The 12,212-nt window shown below is 46.2% G+C and overlaps 1 protein-coding gene across 1 annotated transcript; it reads right to left on the bottom strand.

Annotated features, from left to right (window-relative positions):
* Window positions 1-2,477: 2,477 nt before the first annotated feature.
* Window positions 2,478-4,872, bottom strand: CITED2 (Cbp/p300 interacting transactivator with Glu/Asp rich carboxy-terminal domain 2). The gene is made up of 2 exons (XM_012474525.3): window positions 4,629-4,872; window positions 2,478-4,167 (listed from the first exon to the last, which is right to left on the bottom strand). The coding sequence occupies exon 2, from the start codon at window positions 4,157-4,159 to the stop codon at window positions 3,338-3,340; it is 822 nt and encodes a 273-aa protein (XP_012329948.3). The 5' UTR covers window positions 4,160-4,167; window positions 4,629-4,872; the 3' UTR covers window positions 2,478-3,337.
* Window positions 4,873-12,212: the final 7,340 nt, after the last annotated feature.

Raw genomic sequence — 12,212 nt, 5'->3', positions numbered from 1 at the left:
TTTAATGTTGACATCAATTTATAGCCATCCCAGGCGTTTACAGTAGTAAAAGTCATGGAGACCATAAACTTCACAATAGATGTCAGCCTTCTGCTACTAGTGCTCTAGCCCAGCACCCCCATAAACAGTGGTGATTAGGTAACCGTTCTTCAAAGACCCATCCATAGCTCTAACGTCTTTATCAGCTCCTGCAAAGATACTGTCACGAGGATTTTATCAGGCACAAGACAGAGGTACACGTTTTTATTAATGTGGACTTGTTTTTCTGACATGTAGCTCTGAGGTTGTGCTGTGGCTTATCATTGATCTCTTCTTGAAAAATCAAGCATGGAGTGTCTATTTTTGGGCAAAGCTTAAAGAACAGAAGCTCTCTTGTATCATATTAGAACTTTTTGACAAACAGCCAAGGTACAGAGGTCAAATTTCCCCATATGCTATAAGCAACTTAGTAGGAAGCAAGACCACAAAAGGTTTTGCAAATGTCTGCCAGTAGCCGGGTGATCTAGGTCACTGTACAGGTTTCATTAATCAGGTTGTTCAAACAAGGAGTTATTTTTCTCTGCTTAAGAGACCTGCAGATATCACATAGAATCTGCTCAATTGTTGATCAAGAAAGAGTTTTTAATGAAACAGAGATTATTCAAGTGAATGGGGGTGGGGGAGCATTTGTATTTGCACTGAAGACAAATTGTGCTTTTTAGCCCAGCTCCTCTGTTTGAGTCCTCTGTTCTGGTAGGGATGGGCTCAAGCTCTAATAATAGTTCCTTGGGCTCTGCAGCTCCACATACGTGTTCCGGCGTTTGAGCAGCAGGAGGAATTTAGTGACAGAGCAGGTGCTGTGGCTTATTCCCTGGCAGAATAAATGGTGAAGGGTGGTGGCAAGACAATTCTTTTGCTTCTCTATGCAAAAAACAATGCCTTTAATCGCTTTCCTTTTTTCCTGGCACTAGTGAAAAAGGACTGCAATTGCTGGATTAATACGTATGCAAACATATTTTTTCACTTGAACCTCTGGAAAAAAGAAAAAAGAAAAACTTACTGTGAAAATGCTTAGCCAGAAAGATTTATTGCTGATTGCAGATTTAGTATTGACATGTCTTAGCTGAAGAAAACTTCAGCTTTAACTATTAATGTGGAAATCTGGATCAGCTTTTAAAGCGGGGTAAAAAGAGTTTTGGATGATTCAGTATATTTTCAGAAATTATTTATTTTAACATAATTTTAAATAAGAAAGTGTCAGTTATAGAGGTATAAAAAACTCAGTGGAGTGTGTACATTTTAATTTTACATGGCCTGCCTTGGAAATAGAATTATAGAATGTAGGTGATCTGAATTCTACTTAAAGCAGCCTTTATGCCCAACTTACTCTCTCGGAATACTTCTAAATACCCACACCTCCTGATTTCTTATAAAATATGGAATTTAAGATGAGAATCTAAGTCTAAATGTTCTTTTAAAGCATTTTTTATAAAATTGTTCTCAATCTACATTTTTTACTTCCCCTAGTAAGTTACGTCCAAAAGTCTGCATTTTTTTTTTCTTTAAGGTAGGTATGTTGCTCTTATAAACATGAAATAAGCCATGAAAACATGAAAGAGAAAACAAAATTCCTTCTCCTTCCACCTGGGATAATGAGATTTTAAAAGTATTTCTTTTTCCTTTGCTGGATTATATAAGGCAAAACTTGACACCCACTTAGTTGTAGCTATGGTCTTGGTAAGTCATCTCTCTAGGTAAAATTAAAATATTTTTAGGTGTTTGCATCCTGTGCATCTAACAGGAAAAGCTCAGAACTCAGGAAAACAGGGCATGCTTAAGAGGGAACATCTTGTAAAGATTGTAATTTGACCTTTGAGTCAACCTGAGTAAATTTTAAATATTACAGGACAAAATAGAAAGCTTCAAGGCGGAATTCTGCCCCTTCTTCCTCTTAAAACTATAAACCAGTCAGATACTGTTTCAGAGATTACACTAGAAAATGTGTACCTATCCTTGGCACTTTTGCTGAGAAAACTCTCGTCACTGGAGATAAAGGTAGATTTATATTTAATGCCATCCACATCAATCAATCAGTATATTATTCTAATCTACCTCTATTTAAGTAGTTGAATCAGGTATAAACAGAAACACTTCATTTTTCCCTCCTGCCCATTGTAAAAGATAATGTTGAGTATTGCAAACCTTTCTAACTCTGGAGTACACTTGAATATGATGGCAATTAAGAAAAAAAAAGCACTATGACAACTTTGCAGCTTTTGATTAAAGCACACCAAGAGGCATGTTACAATGATAACAATGAAGCATTATGCCAATTATGTTAAATCCTGCTCTCTGCTTAAGCTCATCATGACCTGTTTTAGTGTCCTGTAATTTATCCTTTGGAATGCTTACTCTCATCAATAAAGTGTTCAACTCAAAGACGGGGAAAAAAGCCACCAAAGGGAACCACCACCCCCAAATGACTTCTAGAAAACGAGTTATTTCTTAACTTTTTATTGACATTGGCAAATTAAAATAGAATAAATTAACAAGTATTTTTTCAAAAAAATGTTTTGTACAAAAATACTGTCAAAATTTCCTAAAAAGCTTTCAACACAGTAGTATCTTTTCATGTACTGAATATAACTATTAGCACAGTGTCAAAAATGTTGAAGACAGAAACAAAATAAAAATCTGTGAAATGTTTGCCACTGACGACATTCCACACCCTATTATCATCTGTACATATGGGGGGGAGGGAGACAGCCAACTTGAAAGTGAACAGTATGACTTTTCCTGATCCAGAACAGTTTGGCCCACATCTGTTTAATCTTCCAGTTTAGCATATTTTAAAAATTAGTCTGTACTCAAATGCATAGTTAAAAAAATGAAGCGAGATGGCAGAGTTTGTGCAGTAATATCTGCCCTTCAAAGTTCATGCAACCAACTAATGCAATTTTTCCTTTCACTCGTAAATCTGAATGCAGTTCAGTCATTTGAAACCATCTACAAAATCCACAAGATTAAGCAGTTTGCCAAGATTAATATCTAACAGTTGAGCACTGAAGAAAGTGAGGGAAAGGAGTAAAAACAACGAAAAAGACCAAGTTAGCTAGATATTTCAACTACATAAGGGAGGTGAATGTCAAGGCTGCAAAAACGAAACAAAAACAGGGGGAAAAAAGTGGCAGCAATTTTTTTTTAAACCAATTTGTACAAGTTTATAGTTTACTTTGTTTCCAAGTTCTCAAACCTTTCAAGATCTGAAAAGTGAGATACTGCGTCTAAGGGAATGTTTCTTTTAATTCACACCGAAGAAGTTGGGGGTTTGATTTCTTTCGCCGGGGTTTCGATCGAGTCAACAGCTCACTCTGCTGGGCTGCTGTTTGCACACGAAGTCCGTCATAAAATCAAACTCGTTTTGCCCCAGCCAGAGTTCGGGCAGCTCTTTGATGCGGTCCAAACCCATTTCTATGACCAAGGACATAAGAACTTCCTCGTCGATGAAATCAGTGTCTATGACATTGGGCGGCAGCATTGCAGCAGGGACGTGGGCCACGGAGGCGGGCATGTTGCTGCTGCCGCTGCCGCCGCTGCCGCCGCCGCTGTTGCTGCTGCCCGCGCCGCCGCCCGAGCTGCCGCCCGAGCCGCCGGGAGTGCTGCTGCCGCCCGAGCCGCCGGGGGTGCTGCTGCCGCCGCTGTGCTTGGGGTTGCAATCTCGGAAGTGCTGGTTTGTCCCGTTCATCTGGTGGCCTGCAGCAGGGTGCAAATCCGGCATGTAGTGGTTGTGGGGGTAGGGGTGATGGTTGAAATACTGGTTGTTGAGCTTCTGCAGCTGCATGCTGGCCGGCAGGGAGCCTCCCTGGCTGGCCACCGGGGGGGCCATGAACTGGGAGTTGTTAAACCTGGCCGCGGGGGCCAGTGCGCTCGGGGGGTGCCCTCCGTTCACAGTCCCCGGCCCCATGGCGTGCCTGATGCCGCTCGTGGCATTCATGTTGCCCGCGCCGTAGTGTATGTGCTCGCCCATCAGGGCGTTGAAGGCGTGCTGGGGCTGCTGCTGCTGGTGGTGATGGGGGCTTGGGAACTGCCCCATGCCCATGCGGTGGGCAGGGTGGTGGTGCAGCCCATTGGTGCCGTCGGGGAAGCGCCCGTGGTTCATGGCCATCATATGGTCTGCCATTTCCAGTCCTGGAAGTGAAAAGGGCAGGCGATGAGACCCGCGCCACACGTGTCGCCCACCACAGCGCACCCCACTGCTGCCCGCCTCTGCTCCCCAAGATTCCCGGGCGCACGTCGGCTGCGAACCACCACCCCCAAGATCCCACTAGCAACCTGTGCACCCGGGCTCGCCACCACGGAGGACCTGCCACTCGAAACACAGCCGGGCACTGCACAAACAGCCCCTTCCCCTGCGATCGGGCGAGGGGACCCGAGCCCACACCCCCCTCTGCTCCCCGAAGTGGCCTAATAAAGGAAGTGCCCCGTAGCCCTGCCGCGAACTTCAGGCATTGAATCAGCCCTCCTCATCCTGTTGTTGCACATCCTGTTGTTATTCCCCAGCTTCGCCTCACGCTCTTCCTCCGGGCAAACCCTGCCCTCGGAGGACTGGGCTGGCAGGAGCCCCAGCCAGCTTCGCCCGTCGCACTTACCTTCCGTTTTTGCGATTTCTGCTCCGAAGACCGAGGGCGGGATCGTCGGGTCCAGGACCGGCTCAGCAGCACATAGAGGGGGCCTTCCTGGTGTGCAGGGCGCTTCGCTGTCGCGATGTCGGCGCCGAGGTCTCGCAGCGGCCGCTGGGGCAGATTCGGAGCCGTTCCCTTTTATTTCCCCTCCGCTGCCCTCACAGCTCGGTAGGAGCGCCCGGCAGCTGCCAACAATGAGCTGTGTTTCTTAGGGCTTTGGCCACAGTTAATATAGAATTTCTGAAGGGCGGAGCGAGAACCTCCAGGGCGGGCGGCTCCAAGACGCGGATTCCGGAACTCCACGGACACCTGGACCGGGTCCGGGAGCCGCGTCCCCGCTGCCCGCGGCACGTGCGCAGAGGCTGCGGGGCCCGGGGCCGCCCCGTCGCCTCCCGGCTCTGGTTTCTTCCCGGCCCAGAAACGCGAGGTCGGCTCAGCCACCCCCGGGGCAGGGGGGAAATCCTCCCCGGCCGCCCCGCCCGAAGGTAGCGCCTGCCAGGAGAGGAACGAGGAGAGCTCACCGCCCCGCTCTGGCCGGATCTCCCCACCCCCGGCTCTCCCACTCTGCTCACCTAGCGATCTGTCTGGCCCTCTACGGGAAAAGGGGACTCGCCCAGCGCCCCCGCCCTCCGGAGTGCCCTTCTGCCTCCCCGGCTTTGCAAAAGCTTCCCAGGCTGCGAAGAATGGCTTGTGCTTCCTTGAGTTGGGTTTTAAAGACCCGGACAAATAATGCGCCCTTTCCTGAGCGCGCTTTCCTGGACTGTGCCTTTGTGTTTTCATAAGGGTAGTGAGTAGACCTACTCTGGATCACTGCGTGTAGATGCCTTTTTTTCCTCCACTCCTTTCAAGGACAGGAGCTGGGGGCGGGGAGCGGCAGCGGCTGCAGGTGGACCGAGCGCGCTCGCTGGCCCGGCCACCCCAGATCCCGCACCCTGGAACTCCAGTCCGCTCTTTTGGGCCCGCCCGCCGCTCCCGGGGTACGTGTGCTTCTGCTAAGTTTGCGTTTGCTGCTTTGGTAGCTTTGGCATCCGAGCTGAGGCGTCTCTGCTCTGTAAACAAACTCAGCGATCCTCGTCCCCAGATCCACCTTTTTGCACATACACAGTTAGTTGCTTTTGCTGTTGCCCTGGATCCGGGAGGTGGGGGTGTGTGCAAACTTGCACAGCCTCCCTCTGGGCTCTGCTTGACGGTTTGGGGTTGATTTAGAAGCAAACGGGTTTGTAATTAAGAAATTCGAAGGCTGAGTAAGGCTGCTGTTGCTGGAAAAGGAAAACAAATAGATAACATGGTAATCACTTTGTAAATAAAGTCGTTCTGGAGGTGGGCACGTAGCTGCACGTCCCGTTTGGCACCACGCGCACACACACGGCTGGGACTCTTCCTTTTCAGTGAAACTGTTCAGTGGGGCAATAGGCGATAATAATAACCTTGCTTCCAGAACGCGGCACACGGAGCCTGGTCGCCCGTTTGGTTCATTGATTTGCAAATAAAACCCTTAACGCAGGTCTGGGCTACTACCCCGTCGGAGCTCTCTGGCTTTCTCACTTGGGAAGCCGAGTAGTTTCCCCAACACCATGATGGGGCTGCTCTGAGCTTTTATATTGCTCTTTACGTGGTAAAATCGAGTTCAGCGCTCCGAATAAGGACTTCTGGGCAGTTGTTTCTTCATGACTCGATAGCCATTGAGGACTTCCTGCTGCGAAGTGCGAGTCCGCCTCCCCGCCCCCCTCGTCGTTTTCCCCCTTCTTGCCCACAAGACTTTTTAAGGCCCTATTTCTTGAGGACTGGAAATTCTGATACATTTCTCCGTTCAGGAATTTGCAAAAGAGACCCAATCCTGATTATTTTCGTCTATGACCCCTCTGTCTTTTCCTAGTGAGGCATTTTTTTACATGTTGTTACTTTTTGTCTCTTCTTTCCTCTTGCAGGCTCTCCAGCAAACCACGTATGCAAATAATGTTTAAACCTCAAAAATATTTACTTTTTGGAGATACTGGCACAGGACATATTGCATTGTTAGTTGCAACAATTCCTTATTCTCCTGACCTCCCACCACCTTTACCTGTAGGTCAGAACATGCAGTTGACTGAATCAGAGGCTTGGGTACCTGAAGCGGCCACTTCCTATCAAAAAATAGATTCTAAAATATTGGTCAACCCCAGCCTCAAAAATTGCGGGATTGTTTACTTCCCTTGTTTATACTGCAAGTGTCTTTCGACACAAGGACAGCTTTTGAATGTCTAATCTAAATTCCTCTTGCAACCACTATGGAAAGGTGCAGCTCCAACCAGCTCCAGTGGTTCTACATACTATTGGGAAATCCCTGGAAAGGTCACCTGCCCATCCCCCGCGCCTTAAAGGAGAACAAAATAGCTCTGGGACCAGCTGCTTGGAACATGGTATGCTTTGTTCATTTATTCTCTTCCATCCATTGACTGTGCTCCAAGTGCCAAATGCTTTCTTGGTGCCGGAGATAAAAACAAGATAGGAACTCATGGTCACTGAGAGAAAACTGACACAGGCCTTGAACACACTGTGATAAATGCCACAGCATTGAAGGGAAGGTCTTTGGAGAGCACACAGGAGGGACACCTACTCCAGTCCTGAGGGCATTGGGAAGGCTTTCCAATGGAGAGGGTGACTAAGTGGAGGCCTCAGGATGAATGAAATTTGGTCCTGCTAGGAGTGGGGTAGAAAACTTAAGGCTAAGGAGTTAATGCAAAGAATGAGAGAAACAAGGTTGGAGAGATATACAGGGGCCGAGTGCCAAGGGCACTGTGTCCTCAAGCTGAGAAATTTTACTGTATTCCAAAGACAATGGGAGGCAGGCAAAAGCTTGCGTAGCCATGAGATAGGAACAGATTTGGGCTTTAGAAAGATCAAAGCAGTACTGTGGAGAATGGTTAGAGAAAGTAAAACGGGAAACAGAGTCCAGTTAGGGGGCACTTGCAGTAACCCAGGGCTCCCAGAAGTCTCGTGTAACCAGGGTTTACTCTGTGAACCAGGGTGAGCGAGGGAGTGGTCTGTTTGTGGCCCTCACAGTGCTGGTGGATGGTTGTATTTGTTTCCCAGAGCTGCCATAACACAGTACTATTTCGGTTGGTGAAAAAGTCATTGCGATTTTTGCCATTGAAAGTAATGGCGAAAATCATAATTACTTTTGCACCAATCTAATATAAACTTAAGGTTGATCACCCTTCAAACAACAAAACATTATTGTCTCACAGTTCTGGAGGCTAGAAGTGCAAGATCAAGTTGTTGGCAGGGTTGGTTCTGAAGGCCATGAGGGAGAATCTATTCTGTCTCTTACCTGGCTTTTGATGGTTTTCCGGCAATCTTTGGTTCCCTTGAATGGTAGATGCATCGCTCTGATCCCCGCCTTCATCTTCACATGACGGTTTCCACCCCGCTCCCTCCTGTATGTGTATCTTTGTGTCCAAAGTTCCCCTTTTGGCAAGGACTTTAGTCCTTTTGGATTAGGCCTTCTCCTACTGGCCTCATTTTAACCTGATTGCCTCTACAAGCTCCTGACTCCAAAGAAGGTCATATTCTGGAGTACTGGAGGTTAGAACTCCAACATATCTGCAACATATTTTTGTGGGGACACAATTCCACCCATAACAGTGGTAAATAAACTGAGTAATACAGTCCGGGCACAGTGGCTGATGCCTGTAATCCCAGCACTTTGGGAGGCCAAGGCGGGCAGATCACAAGATCAGGAAATCAAGACCATCTGGCTAACACAGTGAAACCCCATCTCTACTAAAAATACAAAAAATTAACTGGGTGTGGTGGCGGATGCCTGTAGTCCCAGCTACTCCTGAGGCTGAGGCAGGAGAATCACTTGAACCTGGGAGGTAGAGGTTGCAGTAAGCCGAGATGACGCCACTGTACTCCAGCCTGGGCGACAGAGCCAGACTCCGTCTCTAAATAAATAAATAAATAAATAAATAACTGGGTAATACAAGACCCCTGCTACCGACAAAGACAGTTGCCACCTGGAACTCTCTTCGCAGATGTCCTACTGGCCCATATTCTCATTTCTTCATGTCTCTGCTCAAATATCACCTCAATGAGCTCTTCCTGACTATCCTGCCCAAATAACAGTATCCGTCTTGTTTTCTTGCCCGGCTTTAGGTTTCATCTTAGCACATCTTCCTACCTGACATGCTGCATGGTAAATTGACTGTTTACTGCCTTCTCCACTAGAATGGTAGCTCCATGAGAGCAGAGACCTAGCCTGGTTGTTCATTCAGTGTCTGAAACAAGTCCTGGCAAGTGTTAGACTTTTACTGATTGATGGGTGAATGCGTGAATAATTATATGGCATTGGCACTACAGGAACGCCAATGAGGGGTCAGGGAAGACTTTCTGGAGAAGGTTACTCTCAAGGCTGGAGGTAGGCCAGGTGCAGTGGCTCATATCTGTAATCTCAGAACTTTGGGAGGTTGAAGTGGGAGGATCACGTGAGCCCTGGAGTTCAAGACCAACCTGGGCAACATCTTGAGACCATGTATCTACAAAATAAAATTAGAAAATGAGCCGGGTGTGGTAGTGCATGCTTGTAGTCCTAGATACTAGGGAGGCTGAGGCGGGAGGATCACTTAAGCCCAGGGGTTCGAGGTTGCAGTGAGCTACGATCATGCCACTGCACTCCAGCCTCAGCAATAGAGTGAGATCTCCATCCCTTCTAGCCCTGCCCCCCGTCAAAAAAAAGGCTGGAGGTAGAAAAATCCAGTGTAAAAGGAGAACCACAGCTTACCTTTGTCTGCATCGTGGCAGCCACTTGGGCAAAACTGTTATCTGCTTGGGAAGATGACTCACCTGGGCATCACTGGCTGCCGAGTAATGGACAAAGGTCCCTGTTGGTGTGAACTTTTGACTGAAACAAGCTTTTAGAGATTAGTCTCTGGCTTTAGCTAAAACCTGAACTGAGAAAAGGCTAACTGAAGGGCCCAGCTTCAAAAAATATATTGAAAGAGCTCATACTTGTGTGGTGGAGCTGGGGAAGGGGGTAGGGTGAGATTTAGCACTGTATTTCGTAATGTATTTAAATTCTCTCAGCTGAGTGTGGTGACTCACGCCTGCAATCACCAGCACTTTAGGAGGCTGAAGGAGAATTGCTTGAGGCCAGGAGTTTGAGACCAGCCTGGGCAACATGGCGAAACCACCGTGTCTACAAAAAAATAAAAATTAGCCGAGTTTGGTGGTGCGTGACTGTAGCCCAGCAACTTGGGAAGCTGGAAAGCTGAGGTGGGAGCATTACTTGAACCCAGGAGGTCAAGGTCACAGGTGTAGGTCGTGCCACTGCACTCCAGCCTGGGTGACAGAGCAAGACCTTGTCTCAAGAAAAAAAAAAATCCCAAAAAACAAAGCAACGAAATGAAACAAAACCCCAAAGCTCACTTAATCCTCAATATAAGGAGTAGGGATTACTTTCATCACTTTAGTAAGGAAGACTTTGAATCTCAGAGAATCTTTTAAAAATAAAAACAATGAAAAACATGGCCAGCTCCTCAGAGAGAGAGGAATAGGGAAAAGAGGAGAGAGATAGCCGAGAGTCTGTTAACACAGGATTAATAGTGACAGAGACCCTATGTGCAACCTGGCGTTATCTGCAAATTGAATAAATAATGTCTTACATGCGGTGTATATGTCAAACTGAGATGTGAATATCACTTTTAAACATGTAGACTTGGTTCTAATTCATAAAATACAAATTCACTTGAAATTATTACCAAACTCACAATAGTTTTTCTGTCTCTAGGTATTTTTTCATTCAAGAGAAATACAGCCATTACCATGTAGAGGTCAATGAAATGTTTGTATTAAGGGGTCTTTAAATGGATGAAGTTGGTACTATCCCACTTGAGAATTTGATTAAAATAAACATTTTAGGATGTCATTCCCGGAGTGCTTGATTCAGCAGGCTGGGAGTAGGGCCTGAGGAGCTATATGTTCTTTAAAAGCTCCCAGTTGGTTCTGACGTTTAGCTAGGTTTGCAGACAGCCAACCTTGTTTATAGGTTGATGACAACGGGGGTCATTCTCACAGGGTTCATGGGTGTATTATGAACCTGGTTCACACTCATAATGTCCAGTTTCCCTGGATTGCCACCCATTTCCTCCCCGCCTCCCGCCCATAACTGGAATTTTGCCCATCTTTGAAGGCCCAGCTCAGATGACATCTCCTCTTTCAAGCCTCCCCTGATCCCCTAGATGGAAATAATTCTGGCTCCTTGGTGCTTCCAGGGCAGTTTACTCAGATCTTCCTTTATGACCTATTTTGACTTGAGTTATGGGTATCTGAATTCTCCTGTAGCCTTCTCTGTGCAGAGGTTCCAAGATGAGCTCCAAGGGGCTGCAAAATGGTGTGCACAGAATAAGGTCAACCTTCGACAGATGCCTCTCGACTTACCATGGGGTCATGCTCTGATTAACCCCATTTCTATATGAAAACATCATCGGTCAAACCATAGTAAGCCAGGAGCCTGTGTGTAAGTTTGCTAGGGCTGCCATAACAAAATATCAGACTGGGAGGCTTCAATAACAGAAATGTATTTTCTCACTGTTCTGGAGGCTGGAAGTCTGCCATCCAAGTGTCAGGAAGTCTGATGTCTTTGGAGGCCCCTCTCCTTGGCTTGCAGATGACTGCTTCTCCTGTGTCTTCACGTGGTCTCTCCTCTGTGCACAGGAAACCCTGTTGTCTCTTTCGTGTGTCCAAATTTCCTCTTCTTATGAGGACATCAGGCAAAGTGGTTTAGGACCCTCCCTGTTGTCCTTGTTTTGACCGAATCACCTCTTTAAAGACCTTATCTCTAGTTATGATTACATTCTTAGGTACTGGGAGTTAGCCGTCAACAGAGGAGTTTTCGTGGGGGTACAATTCAGCCTATATAACACGCGTCACATATAGATTCTTTTTTAGGTGATTGGCATTTTCTTAGTCTGCACTTTTAACAATAAGCTAGAGAACATTCACATTGGTTTTGAAGTTGGATGAGGTATGTTGGAGAGCAGAAGAAAAATTCAGTGACCTTAAATAATTAGAAAAACACTCTATCAAAAACAAGATTATGTTCAATAAGAAAAACTGCAGAGGCTTCACAAGGACAATAACAAATTACATGGGTATTGGATGGGAAATTATTGACTAGATATAACAAGTTCAGCCAAAAATCAAACCAAAACAAAACTGCGGGTCCTCTTAAGCTATTGGTTGAATCAGAGGCAGCCATGGAATGCTGCTATTGAAAAGGAAACAACTTGGGAGTGTATCAGGATTGAGAATCACATGACAGAGCTGGAAGTAATCCTTTTGTTACACTGGGCTCTTCTGCGAGATCATGGTTGGTTTGCAACTTTACCTTTTAATAAAGAGTTACCGAAACCAAAGAAGGTTTATATAAAAAAAAAAAAAGGAAATATATTTTTAAACGGATGGGAAATGAGACTTATAATGTCTATTTAATCTGGAGCAGAAAAAGCTGACAGGTGACTTAATCCATATGTTCTTGTCTACATATAGGAAAACTAATATGGTGGATCCTTT

This window comes from Aotus nancymaae, unplaced genomic scaffold, assembly GCF_030222135.1.
Source record: "Aotus nancymaae isolate 86718 unplaced genomic scaffold, 86718_ANA_hifiasm-v0.15.2.pri h1tg000040l, whole genome shotgun sequence".
NCBI lineage: Eukaryota > Metazoa > Chordata > Mammalia > Primates > Aotidae > Aotus > Aotus nancymaae.
Note: the sequence above shows the minus strand (reverse complement) of the source record. Positions and strands in the feature narration are given on the sequence as shown.

Bases quoted from the DNA above. Each gene is read 5' to 3' on its own strand.
- CITED2 (XM_012474525.3), bottom strand. From the start codon at position 4,159: ATGGCAGACCATATGATGGCCATGAACCACGGGCGCTTCCCCGACGGC.